Genomic DNA, 15,679 nt, shown 5'->3' on the forward strand with positions numbered 1-15,679 from the left:
AGACCCGGATTAATCTGAGCTGGTCATCGTGTCTGCTCTAAACAAAACGTTCATTATGAACAAAAATTCTGATTTGCAAAACATTCATTATGAACAAAAAGTCTGATTTGCCAAACGTTTATTAGAAAAACAAATTCTGATTTGAACAACATTCACTATGAAAACAAATTCTGATTTGCAAAACAACAAATTCTAGCTCGTAGTTAAATTTTTACTCTGCAAAATTTTTTTAGTAAATCGTGCGTCTTTTTATTTAAATGATAACTCCTTAATTGATATATGGCGTAATGAAAGGCGGGTGGGAAGGACTCCAAGATTGCTTTTAAAGACGACATCCATGGCTTCAGTAATCTGCAAAATGCAAAACGCTAATTAAACATCTCCCTTCTAATTAGAATCAATTTTACTTTCTCCTTAAAATTTTTCCCAGTTTCCATCTTTGTTTGTTAGATGGGTCCAATTGAACTTTTAGGGCCGCTCCCCAAATCTCTGTCAAAGACATAAAAAGTGTGATGAAGAGAACAGCAAATCCAAAACATGAACATTATTTATTCTTACCTCTGGCCATAGCCAGTAGCCCGTCGTCTTACAAGTCACGCATTAGAAACAAGCAAGTAATGATTTTAAATCAGTTTCTTGATTCTAAAGGCCTAAACGTTAAATTGAGGGACTAATCTTTGATTCACAGGGCCTAAATATTAAATTCAGGGCCTAATCTTTGATTCTAAAGACCTAAAATTAAATTGAGGGCCTTATCTTTGATTCTAAAGGCCTAAATATTAAATTGAGGGCCTAATCTTTGATTCTGAAGGCTTAAATATTAAATTGAGAGCCTAATCTTTGATTCTAAAGGCCTAAATATTAAATTGAGGGCCTAACCTTTTATTCTGAAGGCCAAATATTAAATTGAGGGCCTAATCTTTGATTCACAGGGCCTAAATATTAAATTGAGCGCCTAATCTTTGATTCTAAAGGCCTAAATATTAAATTGAGGGCCTAATCTTTGATTCACAGGGCCTAAATATTAAATTGAGCGCCTAATCTTTGATTCTAAAGACCTAAAAATTAAATTGAGGGCCTAATCTTTGATTGACAGGGATTAAATATTAAATTGAGGGACTAATCTTTGATTCTAAAGGTCTATGTATTAAATTGAGGGCCTAATCTTTAATTCTTAGAGCCTTAATATTAAATCGAGAACCAAATCTTTAATTCTTAGGAATAATAAAGGGAGGGCCTAATCTTTGATTCTAAATATTAAATTGAGGGCCTAATCTTTAATTCCTAGGGCCTAAATATTAAATTCATGTACTAATCTTTGATTCTTAAACATGTCACTTCGCCACCTTACCTTGGGGTTTTTTTTTCGGGCGGCAAATGTTTTATCTACAAATTAATATCAACAAGAAATAAAAAATTCGCGTTATGTGAAATTCGCCACCTCGCAAAGTTTGCGCATTATTCCGCAATATTTTGGTGCATCAAAATATCTATGCCAAGATTTAGAAAAAAAAGGATTCATGAAAACGCTTCGCCCCACCTTTTTCCTAGCACAACTCCGTTATGAGCTCTTCGCCACGGAGTGTCAAGTACGATTCCTGCTTGATCAAGGAATTTTGAGTACTCCGTCTTCCCAATGAAGCGGATTGTTCCTTGTCTGCGCGATTCACCGCAAAAAGCCTCGACTCTGTCGCCGATCTTGAACGATCTAGAAATATATCACTCGAAGTCGAAAGACACGCTCACACGAAGTCGAAAGACACGCGCACGACCACGGATTGTAGAGAAAACGCGTGAAAACGCTCTTACGAAACCTCCAATAATTTAGGCAAATGGTGGGATAGGTCATTCGAAGATGTAGGCATCGATTTACGTTAATCATAGACGGGAGGCGATTAATCCCTTTAGTCAAACAGCACTTGAGTGTGCCAAGCACGGCAGGACGGAGTTTCAAACGCGCATGTACGAGTACTAGTGCGTAACAATGGGCGGAGAGCCAATGACGTAGCTCTTGTCGCGCACGCGCCTTAAATCAGCCAATGAAGTAAACATTTATCGTTCTATCGAGACCCCGTGAAAGAAAAATGGCTCGTCTAAGATGAGTTCGAATTGTCTAAGCTTGAGATTTGGCAGATTGAAGCTTCAATGAATAAGCTTTGATTTAGCCCGACGTCATTTTAGTTGAGGGGGACGTCAATCGAGAAAAAGCGGTTTGAAAGTTTTAGAACCGCTGAACGCACTAGGAACCGCACGTTTTCTCTATAAATAGCTTCTACTGAGACTGTCTATTGAGAGTAATTTTCTGCCGCCTGAGCTACCGATACCGAGCATTCGGCGAGCAGACCCGGAATCCATCTCTCCTTGACTCGAGCCAGCTCCTCCAGCACGGCGTCGTTGATCTCGTGGCAGAGATCTCTTAGCTCGGCATCGCTCCTCACAACGTCGTCGTCCTCGTCGTCGCCGCCGCCCGCGGCGTCTTTTATGGAACAGATCAGAACGATGCAGATTCGATCGATTTCTTCTTCGAGAATGAAGAAGGCGTTCGCTCGGACTTGAATGCAAACGCTCGAGTCAAAGAAACGAATGCTGCCCTTTCGCCGAAGGCCGTATCGACGCGGCAAATAGACGCCGGCCAAGTAGGTAAACAGCGACTTGGGACAATAGCCGCCCAAAAAATCGATGACCCCTCGAATAATGCAAGGATTAATCCCCGCTTGAGGCGGTTGAAAATCGTTGGACGCAATCAAAGGAATATAGCACGCCGGTTCGTCCTCGTCGTCGTCACGGTTGATTTTCACGAGAAAATCGAGTCCTTCGAGAAGATCAATAGCGGTAAAATCTTCATCGTTGACGACGATTCCTATTGGGTAATTATTCGTGATTTGTTCCGTCAACGAGGAGAGGATTTGTCCGTTGAGATGAATCGCCGTCGCCTCGGCAGCATTAACGTAAAGACGTGTGGCGCTCGTCGACTGCTTGGACGCGGCGGCATTGAGACTGAAAACGTCGTCTAAGAAATCGAAGAGCCACTGAGGCGACAAGAAGACGACGTCTCGCAATTGGGGCACGTCGTAGTGAAGAAGATAGCCAATGTCGTGATAGTAGCCGAGCATCGCGTCGAAGTCGGACATCTTCCGCTTGGACGGATCGAGCGTCGAGGCGATTTTCGGCAGAACGAGTCGCGCGAGCTCGTCGCGAGCGATTGCGAGTTTCTTCTGCGATTTCAGCACGTCGACGCAGTACTCGAAGATGAGCCACTGAACGGGAATTCGTTCGCCGCAATACGACTCCCTTCGGAGCGTCTGCTCGACGTAACGACGCACTTTCTTCTCCGCCTCGTCGCTCGGTAAGGAGAAGACAAATTTTCCGCCGTCGGGCAGGTGACGCGCCGCCGCCGAATCGGCGACTCGTCCCTGAACCATTTCGAGATTCGATCGAAGGATGAGATCGTCTTCGTCGTCGTCCGGTCGGTTGAGACCGGCGAGAACGAATGCCGGAGCGACGTGCGGATCGTCGTCGTCGCCGCGTCGTCGACGTCGTCGAAGAAACGGCATGTAGTGATACGCCGGCACTTGAGCGACGGCCGAGCAGAGATTACCGCTAAATCGATCGATATTTCGATCCGTCTCGACTTTTCGTCCGGTGCCGAATTCCCTCGTCGACGAACCGTCGCCGGCGTCGACGACGGCGTTCCATCGTTTCTTCTGATCGTATCCCATGATGTAGACGGCCTTGTGACTGAACGCAATCGGCCAGACGACTTTGGCGAACTGTCCGACGGCGTTCATGCGAACGTCCCACACGTCGACGGCGATGTTGGGCTTGGCGTTGGGATTTTCGGCGGCGAGCTGCTCGCTGGTGCCGCTCTTCTTGATCTCCTTCCATATGGCGATCACTTCGTTCTGCACCTCTTCGGGAATTCGAGTCGAGTCGACGGGAAGTGAAAATTTTTTCTCTTTCTCCTCCTCTTCGCCGACGACGAGCCAGTCGTTGGCTTCCTCGCCGTCGTCGCCTCGATTCGTCTCGTCAACGTTCCCCTCCTCCTCCTCCTCCTCCTCCTCCTCCTCTTCCTCGTCGTCGTCTTCTCCTTCGTAGTGCCACGTCATTTTCGACCAATTCGGATCTTCGAGAGCCTTTCGCTTCAGATCTTGTTGACTCACGTTCGCCTTCGCTATTGGAGCTCGCTTCAAGATTTCGTTGACGACGAATCGGGCGATGGCGACGTTGTAGATGTCTCGACGCGTTTGGTGCGGTCGCAGCGATTCTTTCGGCGGCGGCTGATCGGCGTTCTGCTCTTTCTTCTTCTCCGAAGGCGACTTCTTCTCCCAAAGCGTGTATTGATTTGCCTCGATGGAATACGTCGTCGGATCGACGTGAACGGTTTGAGTCGACTCTGACTCCGCAGCAACGGGTTCTCCTACAAGAAATTTTCGAAGGCTCGAATCCCCTAAAAGAAGACATTGGTATTGCAAGATTTAAATAATTGAATGTTTTCGTTTGGACCTGCTGTTGTGGACTTCGTCGGAGAGGTCACTGTGAACACTCTCGCTCTGTACACGCGATGTCGAGCCTCATTCTGAGCTAAGATGTACGCCTTGATGACGTCCTCCTTTCTTTCGTTGATTTCTTTATAGACGGCGTGAACTGCGGGAGAGAAGTTGATCAGAAAGTGGAAGGCATTGCTAAAATAGCCAGCCCGTCGAACACCTTGTTCCCTTTCGACTCCAGTCAGGTACGTTGCAACGGGCTCTTGGGCTCCCTCTTTAGCTAGTCTCAAAGGCGTTTTCCCGTCGGCGTTCTTTGCCGTTGCATCGGCACCGGCTAGAACTAAAGCCTCGACGATACCAATGTGACCCTAGAACAGAGGTGCACCGAATATACATTTCCCAGGGTTTTTGACGCTGTGTGAAATTTAAACTTATGATCACGCCCCCATACGTCACCGACCGTTAGCGGAACCTCAATCAAACGTCAATCACTCACTCGGCTCGCTGCCAGATGCAGCGCCGTGTTCCCCGTATCGTTGCGGACGTCGAGCGGCGCTTTGCGAGCGATGAGCAAATCGACGACGTTCTTCGAACCGCCGCTCGCCGCGTGATGCAGCGCCGTGCTTCCGAAAGCGTCCTTTATTCGAATGTTCGCGTTGCGCGCGATCAAGAAACGACACATGTCGGCCTTGTCCTCCTCGGCGGCGACGTGCAGGGCCGTGTAGCCCCAATCGTCGGCGACGTTGAGCAGACGAGCGTCGCGATCGGGAAGCGACTCCAGCACCTGACGTGCCATGTTCAAGTCGTCGTACTTGACGGCGAGCATGAGACGTCCCGGCTCGTAGCCGGGCACGAACGGTATGGGATCGCTTCCGCGTGAGTACGAACGCGAATAGGAGCGAGCCATGGTGGAAGGAGTCACGTGACACGCTACATAAGAGTATTTGCGCGTACTGTAATAAGGGGTAGGCTACGAATAAAAAAGAAAAGACTAACCCAACGCTTGTCCGTCTCGTTGCGATTTATGTACAGGAGGGGGGGAGGGGGAAGAGAGGCTCAGTTCGTCCAGAGGACGCACTTCTTGTTTCGGTCCGTGCTCGCGAGTAGAGATCCGCTCGGATGCCAAGCGCACGCCACGACGCAGGCACTAGATTGACGAGGGTGCTCGAACAAAGGGAAATCTTTTTCGTCTGCTTTTACCTGTGTTCACGAACGCTCGTCTCGAATTTGCCTGTCTGCGTTCGCCAGACGAAGAGGGAGCCGTCGTGCGAACCGGCTGCGACGTATTCACCGTCGGGGCTTAGAAAAAAATTCAACGCTTTCTGATAAAGAAATATACGCGCGCGCGTGGCACCTGAAGCAAGCTCTGGAATAGTCCGTGCCTATCTTCAGTCCGTCGGCACTGCACACGAATTATTATTACATATACACAGTATATAGCTTGTGCGCATTATTTACCTGAAGGTGCCGGTGACTTGGTTCATGCGCAGGTCGATCAGTTTCAGCGTGTCATCCCTTGAACTGCTCAGCAGAAGCGTGCGATCTAATCAATTTATTAATTGAATTTTTTTGTAATGGGGACAACCGCGTAGGATGCTTTTTACCTGGGGACAGATCCAGGGAAGTCACTTTGCCTTGAAGAGATATTTCATTTGCGCTTGATTCGGATCTTATGTCCCAAAATCGGATCCTCTTATCAAAATGCCCGCTGATGATGGAAGGACTACGTAAAAGGCCCATGGTAAGACGTCTCTACTCATATCAACAAAATTACCCTGATCCATCATTGACAACCAAGTCATTGCAACTGGAACCCGCAAAAATTGTACGAAAGCCTTAGAGAAAAACGCGTCCATCAGAATTGCAAAAATTCCTCAAAGTACGCACATGATTTTCCTCTCAGGTCCCACACTTTCAACGTTCGATCGTGACTTCCAGTCACCTGTCAAAAAACAACGTCGAAAAATAGATTGAAGCCAGCATACATTTCAATAAAAAAACGTACAATTTTAGCTCCGTCGCTCAGAAACTTCGCTGTCATGACTTTGCCCGAATGCCCAGTCAAAGTGTGCTGAAAACCCCCAATTAATTACTCAAGAAACGGCTCTGGGCGCAGTTACGCACTCGAAGTCGCTGATCATTCAAGCCCCACACGCGCGCACTGTGATCATTCGAAGCTCCAACAATCACTTTTTCCTTAGTACACACACACAAGACAATACAGAAGATCCATTCAGCGATTCCTCGACAACTTACGTGTAGGTCAAATTCGGCTGAAGTGACGCCCGCATTGGAACCAATGAAGACTCCCTTATCAAACGCCTTACCTAGATTAATGCAAAGGAATGAGCAAGCTGAATTCTTTCTCAGACAGACGTTCGTTTCGACCTGCTGCAACTTCCCACAACTTGAGCTTCCTATCGGCTCCACCGGTCGCGAGATAACGACCCGTGGAACTGAAGCGACACGTGACAACCTCCCCGTCGTGAGCATCCTGGGGGGGGAGAAACGGAGTGAAGACGGGAAGACACAATGCGCGCGTTTCGTCAAACATACGAATTTGTGACTCGATTTAACGGGAAGAATGGCCGAAAAGCAACGCGACACGTGCTCCATCACGTCATCATTATCAGGATTGCTTTGAGCCTTTTTGGAGAAACGCCTACAAAGACATCGAAATTGGAGAGCAAGAAAAAATGTGCTACGGGTGATCGTTTGCCTTAGGAGTGCCGCGGGTACGTCCTTAATTTTAGCTAAAGCAGAAGCGGCTACAGACGTGTGGAGCTCGTCTATCGGTCGAGCTGCGTCTTGAAGTTCATCCTGTAACTTGACCTGTCTCTTTCTGCGATGAAATAAACGGTGGAGCGTATATGAGTCATATGTAGGAGGAGTCTACTAACTGAGCATCGGCTTCATTTTTCAGGTTCACTTTGTCGGCATCCTGCGCCTTCTGCATCATCCACCGATCCACCTAGAGAACGGAGTAGAGAGAGAAACGTAGAGAGAGATATAGCGCTCACTAGATCACGATTCTCCGTCTTCAGTTTCTTCACCATTTCGTCCAGCTTCAGATAAGCGAGCTGCAATGCTTGCTGCTCGTCTTTTAAAACCTAGAGAACAATGATCGTTTCTTTCTTTTTCCTTGCACAGTGGGTCGAGAGAAAAAAAACTTACGTTATTTTCCCTCATTATCTCCTCGACCCGAACTCTCAGCGACTGACAGTCGGCCTGTAAGCGATTCTTGTCCACGTTCACGGCATTCAAAAGGTCCGTAAGCCGTTTAATCTCGTCTTCCTTTTTCTTGCTCTCTTCGGTCAGTTCGATGACCCGGTCCGCCACCTGGAAGAAAAGAGGGAGGAGTCTCTTTATAAGACAACTGCCCTGCACTGTGTGTCATGTGCATCATTGCCGAAGGCCCCCTGTTTATAGACTGATAGGTTAGGACCTATCAGTCTATTGATTCAATAACATTGCCTGGAGCCTGGACACATGCTCTGAATCTCCCACCACTGAAGACTAAAATTTTAATAATTATCTCCACCGACCTCTCCTTTCCGCCTATGCATTTCCGTCAGTTCAGACTGCAACTTAAAAATCGTGTCCTTATCGGCTGCACTCCGCGTGCCACCGCCACCCCCGCCACCGCGCAACGCCGCCTGCTCTAATTCCTAAACGCGAGGAATTATATGGCGGCACGACTAGACCGGTTTCGACGTTCTTGCCTCTCTCAGACGCATCGTTTCGCGTTCGAAGTCGCGGTTAGCCGCTTTCAGCGTGGCGACTCTTTCGAATAGTCTGTTGTCTGCGAGAGAACGCGTTTTCTCGACGTCTCCGGATGGGGGACGCGGATGAGGAAGGCTTACGCGCGTGAACGATGTCGGCGAACCGGTCTGCTTCCCGCTTGTTTCGGGCTTTCAGATCGCGCAGGAGGACGCCGCGAAAGCCTCCGCTCGCCGTCGCAGCCATGTTGGGCGGAAGGAGAACGTGCAGACAACGTGTCCCGGATAACCCTTTGATGCATTTTGCACACAAACGCTGAGAAGGAAATGAACAGGGGTTTCTATTCTGATTCAGGATCGCTATCAGGAATGTCCTCACTTGAGGGGGTCAAGTCTCGTTTTGAATCCGAGGCCTCGTCAAGACGCTGAAACGCTAGTATCCCATGTAGATTACCTCCCACCTTCTTTGTCCGTCGCGTTCTCACGCCCCGATCCGTGTGTCGAATGTCAAAATATTCGGGATTTTGACACTCCAAATCCGTGCACACGTCAGTCCACCTAAGAAGAGAAGAAAAAATCAAAGAAAGATGCATAGTATACAGTCTCCTTGCACTTTTTGCAGTGGATTCCGGGATGAGCTTTACTGGGTTCTCCAATTAGAATCCAAGTATCAATATCAGAATCTGACAAACTTGTCCTGCAGTAACAAAGCCTCGTATCTGACCACATAGACTCGATGCTAATCTACGTACTGATAAGCATTAATTGGCGCCAGGGGAACGTCCTCGAAGCCAATAGGACAAAAGTAGTGATTCGAACAGTGATAAATGAACGCCATATTCTCATTTTTGAGCCCTTCTTTGAGCCGAGCGAGAGCCTCTTCGGACGAGAGTCCAATGGTTCGACCAGCACCGTGAGGCTTGTAGAAATAGAAAGCTTTTCCGTGACACCCAAACGCCTCGTTCAACTGCTGAAACCACCTGAAAAACAAGTCAAATTGAAAACGTTTTTGAGAGGGAGGGAGACTCTAAACCTCATGAGCGTCACATTTCCTGTGAAGGGTCCAAAGCGAATGGCATCAAACGGGGGCTCGAATCCGAGCACTGTCAATGCCTCCTCTTGAGAAATCGGTCGAAGTCTTGCACAGAGAAGAAGACGTCAACGTATTAGGCATTTGGAATTTCTGAAGAAATCGTCGACCTACTTTCCCGTGCCCAGCGTGCTGTAGAGATAATTCCAGCACGAAACGAGTGACGATACGCCGCACGATTTCTTATACTGAGGCCGGCACATGCAAAACCTTTCCATTTGATAAATCCTCGTCAGACGATCTTCTTTCTATTCTTTTATTTTTTCTTACCACCGTCGCTGATCCATCACTCTTCGTTCTGCCATTGTCTTTGGCGTTATTGTTACGGGGAGCGAGGCGGAAGTAGAAATGCTGCTTCCTCGTTCTTCTATCGGCTCGCTCGGCTCCGTTTCGGTTCGTTTCGGCTTCCAATCGGATAGATCAACTTCCCAAGCGGTCGACTTTTCGGATCGACGGCCGTTGCCAAGCGTTGTCATTTCGTTTCGATCCGCTGCGTCGTCGTCGTCGTCGTCGCCGCTTTCCGATGATTTTGTCGTCATGTCCACCTCCTTTCCGTCTTCGCCATTCTCTTCGGATTCGTCGCTCTGGGAGAAGTCGTCGCTGCTTGAACTGTTGTTGCCCATTCTAGTGATTCTACACCACCGAGCGTCCCGGATAGCACGCGAGAGAGGCATGGTCTCATGACGGCAGATTTAATTAAGCGACATCCGCGTCCCATGGAGCGTTTCATGTTATTGGGAATAAATTTCTGCGTCGTGCAACACGATTTTGACGCAACGCTTATAGTCTAAGCTGTAGGCTCATTTGAAGTAGAGTTTTAATCCCTGGCATGAATCCGCTGATTTCATTGAAATTTCCTGTTGAAACGAGATTTGTGTGGACAGACAATCCCGTCTGATAGTCTCCTATTTGGATTGCTAAACAGAACAAAATTAAAAAATCACAACAGCATTCTCATTTCAAGCTTGCCTTGAGACATTTGATACAATGAGCCAAGTGTTGATTGAGAAAGCTAGAAGAAAGGAAAAACGTGGACTCTATAGACGCTTCTTATTCTAAAAATTACGCTCATTTCTCGTAGTTTGTCTGCCAATACTTCCAACTTCTTTTTGACGTCGTCCACTTTTCTTTTCATTGACTATAAATCGAGATAATAATTGATGGCTCACTTCTCTTTGTAGTCGACTCACAGGAGTTTTAGCCAATTTCCCGCACCGATCCAATAAATCATCAAACGTTTGAACCAAAGACAGATGCTCTGCTGGTATGGCCGCTTTCATCACTGGTGGCGGAGTAGGCATAGCTTCCTTTCATCCAATCAAAGGTAAGAAACTAAAATCGCTAGAACAAACACATTGTACTTTTTTCTGTGAGGCCGGAGGAGGAGGAGGAGCGTATCCAAGTTGCTCGTTGTGCGCAGTAGGAGGACGTTCGCCCGTTTGAACACTCGGATTATATGGTTCCGATTGGCTGTACGCAGGAGAGCCCCCTATGGGTGCCATGATAGGTGCCGGAGCCACGTAAGCTGTCGGCGTCTAAAAAATTGCATAGATAGTCGACTAATAATCAAAATCGAATTTTCATTACTTTTGTTTGTGGTTGAATTTGAGGTGGATCATTCCACGCTCCTTGGGGAGGCCTTTCTTGATAGGATATCGCTGCAATAAAAAGTTTTCTTCGCACACAAAAAAGTCATATTCTTTTTCCCTACCTGATTTGATTGGCTGATGGGGAGGACGTGACGGTGGTGGCACTTGCTGCGCTTCCAGAGGAGGTGGAGGACCGGGACGCATTCCAGAAGATGGCGTTTCTTGATAGAGTCTCGGATTGTAGACTGCCGGGCCGCTGCCGCTTCCAGTTGAACTTGGAATCGGACTCGGAATCGGATTCGATGTCGAAGCAGAAGGCTGCCAAGGCATTGGCTTCGGTTGATTCATAGAAGGAGCCGGCACTTGAGCGAACGAGGGAGCTGCTTTGCGTTCCGGTGCTGGTGCATGCACTGGAGCTAGTGCTGGTTCTGGTGCCGGTGCCGGTGCCCGCTAAACGTTCTATTGATTGTATCGCTGAATTTGTTTAAAATTGGCTACGTACCACTTCAACAGGTTTCTCTGGTAATATGTTGAGAATAGCAAAGGGAAAATCGGGTTGGGCACGGTCGCAGTGTGACTGAGCGTGGTAAACGCGATCGCGCCATTCCAGTTGATCATCCTTGAAGAAAAACAAAACAGCAATCATTAATTAAACCCCATCAAGTATGCACACTCGACAGCAGAACATAATGACGCCGCCCATATCATACCTTGGCAGTCATAGCGTGCTCCAAATAGAGAATAGATGTAGCAAGATCGCCTTGCGACGCCAAAAGAATCGCATACTCTCTGCATAACAACAATGATACATTTGCGTTCCCTGGCTCCTACTCTTACTGTAGCTTTTGAGCCAATTTCGGACTTCCCGTTGTGCCTGGCTGACGCTGTCGTTCCATCTGAACCGCCTTTCTCAATATCATCACCTTCTCTATAAGATCCTGCAAAGACAAAGGCAATTCCGGATCCACACTGATTCCAAGCCTGGAAAGAACAAATAGATAGATACATGTCATTTCTGAGTCACGTCATTACCAGCACTCCACTAATTTCTCAACGTTTCCAGCGCAAATGTAGCACAACAACGCACTCCGCTTCAAATCCTGATCCGCTTCCAACCGACTTCCGAGAACGTCTAAAGCCAAATAAAATAAAAATATTAAACTGTCATGTAGCCTACCGCAAAGAGTTGAAAATTCTTCCGGTTTTGCATAGGTGAGAAGGGCAGCGAGTAGTTCAGGCCAATTCTGCAATTCGCCATACTGAATGATGTCGAGCCAATCCTTTTGCACAACAGCACTCAGAAGCTTTAGGAAAGATGATAAAAGTAAATATTCCGAAAACATCCAATTTTGGCTCTCTTACCCGAGACACCTTTCCTTTTTGCTTCTGAAAATAAATTTGTTGAGTTCTGGTGAAAAGATCGGCTCCACCAGCGACCGCCAAAACAAGAGCGTCAGACTACAAAACTAATATAAGGAAAACATCTACCGTGCAAGCGTCTACTCCTTTTATACCAGTCTATCAGCAAAAAGACAAATTTCAACAGCAAGCTCGAAATTTCCTGTCAGTAACGCCTTGCTCAAAAGTCCGTCAACATCTAAATTATCAATAACGATTACAGAAAAGTCTTCTGGCAGTCTTTCTTTTACCATCATCCGTTGAAATGCTAAAAGGAACGGCCACGTGGGAAGATACTAATAGAAATACGAGTAGCAATAGCAATAGATTTTTGAAAGACTGTTAGTTCTTCCAACCCTGAGTTTTTATTGTTAGTTTCCTCGGCTCCCTGCTAGCACGCTCATCTCTACTTCCGGCTGGACTGAGGTTATCAAACGGAGACGCGTCCGCCGGACTCGCACTCTCAAAAGCGGCAGACGCTTTTAAATGCTTCGAATCGTCCTACGTCTACTAGTTAGTCATAGTACCCCCTACGCAGTAACCTACATCAGTGACTGTAGTCAGATCTTCCATTTTCTCTGCCAATTCACCGGCACTAACACCGTGCGACTCAGACAAAGCTCCAAACTAAAATAAATAAATAAAAAGATAACTTCTATTGTCATTATCTTACCTTTGTTTCCAGTTCTTCGGCTTTGTAGCCCAGTAGAGACAGAAAATTCTGTCTTGGCTCTTTCGAAAAGCAAATCTAATATACAATTGATATATGAGACTTCTCGATGATAAGCCACTACATCAACGGCTTGCCATTAGAACTGTAACTCACTATCACTATAGCATACACGTCCCCCCTGACTAACACTTATCGACTATTAGCCATGGTCCATTATCGTATGCCTAGTGCATTGCGCTACAAGTACAGCTACTTCGTGTCTTGCCTTGAGAAATTCCCATGTGCGCTTTTCATCTGCATCCGATTCGCTTATCTTCTTGTTGCAAAACTCCATCACGTTGTTGTCGTTCAGAGCGGCTTCTAAGGCCTGACTTCGATTCATTAATTCTTTCTCAGTTGTAATTTGATGAATTCGTATCTGAATATCAAACGATTATAGACAGAAATAACTGTAAGACAATAGCTGCTCGACTTTTTTAGGATCTGATTGATTGAACGTCGCCAATCTTCCACCAAACTAAAGACTCGTTTATTTACGTATGTACATCGTACGTGCATGATTCTCTATACCCCCCATGTAGCCCCACATGGTCTCCGCATCCACTTGGGTGGTTTCTTCAAAGGACCAACTGTAGCTGCTTTATGCTGATTCAACATCGATTGCCCAAAAGGATCATTATCATCAGCAACGCCAATCTAGCCACAGAAAAGTATACATACGATTTATTTCCTCTCTGTTTCCTTACGTTTTTCTGTTCTTCTTCCGAATTTTGTCCTCCCATGAGAGAGAAAACGCTGATGTGTCCATCGAACGACGCAGTCGCAACGGCCGCAGGATTGCGAGGACACCAGAGAGCTTCGAAAGTCCACTGACTGGTCGTTGGAAGCTCATACACAATCTAAAACCCCGTTTGGTTGCCCTATACTACATATTGGCTTCTTCTAGTCAATACTTCTCCGCCTTGAGCTGAGCTATTCGGATTCCAGCATACAACCCTGTTGTCCTAAGGCAAAGCAGCAAATAAAAAATATTCAAAATAAATTCTATTTGACGTTATACCTTTGAACATGTGATCAAGAGATCGGCATCATGAGGACACCAGGCCATAGAAAGAATGCCTCTAAAGCAGAGCAAAAGAATTTCAAAAAAGACAATTAGAAAAGATGAGAACACCTTTGGTGTTCTAGAACTTTCATAGGAGACGTAGCAAACCTCAAGTCCCATAACTAAACATACGTTAGGTAAACGATCAGGATATAAGTCATTTTCGATTTTGGTCTCTATACCTGTACAACTGGACTTCGGTCGTCTTCAGACGCCGTTGCAAGTTGCGTTGCAATGTCCGGATGCCAGCCAATAGCCTTGCAGCGAATCTTGGATGAGTGGTCCGAGATTTGAATGATTGGCTCGTTCTTTCTCAAATCCCAGACGACAGAACGCCCACTAGGCGCCGTTGAACCCAAAATGTGCTGAACCTTCAAGAAGATTTATCAATAGTAGTACGTTATTTAGTAACGTTGGAGACAATTTCTCCTACCTGACAGTTCCATGCCACACAGCTGATGTCCTCTGGAGGCTAAAAGGTTTTTTGACTACTGTTTTTAACACTAGTATTACCTGATTAAACTACCTGCGTTTTCGATCCAGGCGTCATTGGATTCTGAGGATTGTTGAGATCCCATATGAATATTTCAGAATCGCTTGCTCCAGAAGCAAGAAGATTTGACTAGAAGCCTTCCACTTAGAGACAGAAAAACTTCAAAACAGTAGCTACTCCCCAACCTGAAAAGGATTGACATCCAACGAACGCACAGGGCCTGAATGCTAGAAAAAGAGCAAGAAATATTCACAGACTACTCATGTGAAACTTAGATAAAAAAGACACGGAAAGAGAGCGAAACAACGTCTTAGCTTAGCTACATGACAATCCTTACCTGATCTGACTTGAACAGAAGACCCTCTTCACCTCTAAGGAAAGCACAAATCAACAATGCACACATACGTAAACAATGCCAATCCATCGTCGTTCTTACTCGGAAACGGCTTTAGGACTCCAAACCGTGACGAGCCCATTGTCGGAGCCGGCAATAATCGCTCCCCCGCTCCCTTCACTGCCTTCCATTTCGAGCCCGCACCACAATAGCTTGTGACACCTGAACGGAAATCGCTACAATAGTCCCAAAGCGCGTCTTCTTTCATTCGAACCGCTGCGGTATGGAAACGGATCCTTCGAGAGGCATCGTCGTGCCGGATTCGGATAAATCCAGTCGAAATATCTCCAGCGAAGCGGTCGTGCTAGAATTTGCGTAGGGAAATGAGTCTTTTCGCCTTGTTTCGGCGCTTACCTGAAGGTGGCGTCCAGTTGCTGGGCCGCTGTTCCCGCAGCGAGCATGATTGGATGGTGCTTAGCCGGACTCCATGCTATGTTGGCCGTGCGCGAGACTTCTTTGACCTTCATCGTCGAGAAAAAGCGTCAATTTGGCAACGAAACTCGAGAAAACACGAAATCAACGTGGCACGAGTTGTTATCAAGCCTCGAGGTGAAGACGCCCGGATACATTTAGCTTGTCGCTCTGCGCCGTGCTTTCGCATAATTTTACGAGCACTTTCGAACTCTCATTGTCTTTAATAAACGCTTTGTTTGGTAGGTTTAGTTCTGAGATTCGTCCTTTTGCGTACTGAACTCTGGGTAGTCACGTGATAAGGCCATAGCGAGCACCCG

The 15,679-nt window shown here is 46.7% G+C and overlaps 4 protein-coding genes and 1 long non-coding RNA gene across 6 annotated transcripts; all 5 read right to left on the minus strand.

The window, feature by feature from the left end:
* Positions 1-47: 47 nt before the first annotated feature.
* On the minus strand, positions 48-1,983 carry LOC136195389 (uncharacterized). 2 transcript variants are annotated; one of them, XR_010671903.1, is made up of 7 exons: positions 1,874-1,983; positions 1,541-1,708; positions 1,442-1,490; positions 1,352-1,386; positions 559-642; positions 408-489; positions 48-351 (listed from the first exon to the last, which is right to left on the minus strand). It is a non-coding gene; the product is annotated as an uncharacterized lncRNA (long non-coding RNA). The 2 variants fall into 2 exon arrangements; XR_010671902.1 differs by having other exon boundaries at positions 559-650.
* Positions 1,984-2,032: 49 nt separating this feature from the next.
* On the minus strand, positions 2,033-5,404 carry LOC136195590 (uncharacterized). Its single transcript, XM_065984971.1, has 4 exons — positions 4,984-5,404; positions 4,708-4,855; positions 4,504-4,644; positions 2,033-4,447 (listed from the first exon to the last, which is right to left on the minus strand). Exons 1-4 carry the CDS (start codon positions 5,392-5,394, stop codon positions 2,286-2,288), a joined length of 2,862 nt encoding a protein of 953 aa, XP_065841043.1. The 5' UTR covers positions 5,395-5,404; the 3' UTR covers positions 2,033-2,285.
* An 18-nt stretch (positions 5,405-5,422) lies between these two features.
* On the minus strand, positions 5,423-8,510 carry LOC136195592 (autophagy-related protein 16-1-like). The gene is made up of 19 exons (XM_065984974.1): positions 8,351-8,510; positions 8,210-8,289; positions 8,033-8,155; positions 7,662-7,826; positions 7,508-7,597; positions 7,388-7,458; positions 7,207-7,329; positions 7,044-7,149; positions 6,876-6,981; positions 6,744-6,814; positions 6,612-6,683; positions 6,493-6,558; positions 6,375-6,429; positions 6,262-6,322; positions 6,092-6,210; positions 5,946-6,030; positions 5,842-5,889; positions 5,688-5,786; positions 5,423-5,634 (listed from the first exon to the last, which is right to left on the minus strand). Exons 1-19 carry the CDS (start codon positions 8,451-8,453, stop codon positions 5,544-5,546), a joined length of 1,734 nt encoding a protein of 577 aa, XP_065841046.1. The 5' UTR covers positions 8,454-8,510; the 3' UTR covers positions 5,423-5,543.
* Positions 8,486-9,970, minus strand: LOC136195593 (basic immunoglobulin-like variable motif-containing protein). Its single transcript, XM_065984975.1, has 6 exons — positions 9,567-9,970; positions 9,411-9,506; positions 9,240-9,344; positions 8,959-9,186; positions 8,820-8,903; positions 8,486-8,764 (listed from the first exon to the last, which is right to left on the minus strand). Exons 1-6 carry the CDS (start codon positions 9,968-9,970, stop codon positions 8,548-8,550), a joined length of 1,134 nt encoding a protein of 377 aa, XP_065841047.1. The 3' UTR covers positions 8,486-8,547.
* A 2-nt stretch (positions 9,971-9,972) lies between these two features.
* Positions 9,973-15,494, minus strand: LOC136195589 (protein transport protein Sec31A-like). Its single transcript, XM_065984970.1, has 33 exons — positions 15,303-15,494; positions 15,163-15,252; positions 14,991-15,110; positions 14,892-14,925; positions 14,740-14,781; positions 14,588-14,683; positions 14,495-14,533; positions 14,244-14,432; positions 14,131-14,183; positions 14,017-14,077; positions 13,910-13,960; positions 13,703-13,855; positions 13,527-13,652; positions 13,429-13,473; positions 13,222-13,374; positions 12,957-13,031; positions 12,830-12,910; positions 12,640-12,784; positions 12,535-12,579; positions 12,400-12,482; positions 12,248-12,343; positions 12,063-12,189; positions 11,918-12,017; positions 11,723-11,866; positions 11,596-11,674; positions 11,388-11,504; positions 11,008-11,335; positions 10,884-10,954; positions 10,658-10,831; positions 10,487-10,603; positions 10,363-10,434; positions 10,266-10,308; positions 9,973-10,213 (listed from the first exon to the last, which is right to left on the minus strand). The coding sequence occupies exons 1-33, from the start codon at positions 15,413-15,415 to the stop codon at positions 10,077-10,079; spliced, it is 3,399 nt and encodes a 1,132-aa protein (XP_065841042.1). The 5' UTR covers positions 15,416-15,494; the 3' UTR covers positions 9,973-10,076.
* Between the last annotated feature and the right edge of the window lie 185 nt (positions 15,495-15,679).

This window comes from Oscarella lobularis, chromosome 14, assembly GCF_947507565.1.
Source record: "Oscarella lobularis chromosome 14, ooOscLobu1.1, whole genome shotgun sequence".
Taxonomy (NCBI): domain Eukaryota; kingdom Metazoa; phylum Porifera; class Homoscleromorpha; order Homosclerophorida; family Oscarellidae; genus Oscarella; species Oscarella lobularis.

What these genes read in the sequence shown, in the direction of transcription:
- LOC136195593 (XM_065984975.1), bottom strand. Translation starts at nt 9,970, where the DNA reads ATGCCTCTCTCGCGTGCTATCCGGGACGCTCGGTGGTGTAGAATCACT. An exon ending in GTGATGGATCAGCGACGGTG is followed by an intron (nt 9,507 to 9,566) that starts GTAAGAAAAAAT and finishes TCAAATGGAAAG; the next exon opens with GTTTTGCATGTGCCGGCCTC. An exon ending in AGCACGCTGGGCACGGGAAA is followed by an intron (nt 9,345 to 9,410) that starts GTAGGTCGACGA and finishes TCTCTGTGCAAG; the next exon opens with ACTTCGACCGATTTCTCAAG.
- LOC136195590 (XM_065984971.1), bottom strand. Translation starts at nt 5,394, where the DNA reads ATGGCTCGCTCCTATTCGCGTTCGTACTCACGCGGAAGCGATCCCATA. An exon ending in TGGAGTCGAAAGGGAACAAG is followed by an intron (nt 4,645 to 4,707) that starts GTGTTCGACGGG and finishes TCTCTCCCGCAG; the next exon opens with TTCACGCCGTCTATAAAGAA. An exon ending in GACGAAGTCCACAACAGCAG is followed by an intron (nt 4,448 to 4,503) that starts GTCCAAACGAAA and finishes GTCTTCTTTTAG; the next exon opens with GGGATTCGAGCCTTCGAAAA.
- LOC136195589 (XM_065984970.1), bottom strand. Translation starts at nt 15,415, where the DNA reads ATGAAGGTCAAAGAAGTCTCGCGCACGGCCAACATAGCATGGAGTCCG. An exon ending in ATCAATCAGATCCTAAAAAA is followed by an intron (nt 13,375 to 13,428) that starts GTCGAGCAGCTA and finishes TTTGATATTCAG; the next exon opens with ATACGAATTCATCAAATTAC. An exon ending in CTCCGGCCTCACAGAAAAAA is followed by an intron (nt 10,604 to 10,657) that starts GTACAATGTGTT and finishes ATTGGATGAAAG; the next exon opens with GAAGCTATGCCTACTCCGCC.
- LOC136195592 (XM_065984974.1), bottom strand. Translation starts at nt 8,453, where the DNA reads ATGGCTGCGACGGCGAGCGGAGGCTTTCGCGGCGTCCTCCTGCGCGAT. An exon ending in AAACGATGCGTCTGAGAGAG is followed by an intron (nt 8,156 to 8,209) that starts GCAAGAACGTCG and finishes CCTCGCGTTTAG; the next exon opens with GAATTAGAGCAGGCGGCGTT. An exon ending in TGAGCGACGGAGCTAAAATT is followed by an intron (nt 6,430 to 6,492) that starts GTACGTTTTTTT and finishes GTTTTTTGACAG; the next exon opens with GTGACTGGAAGTCACGATCG.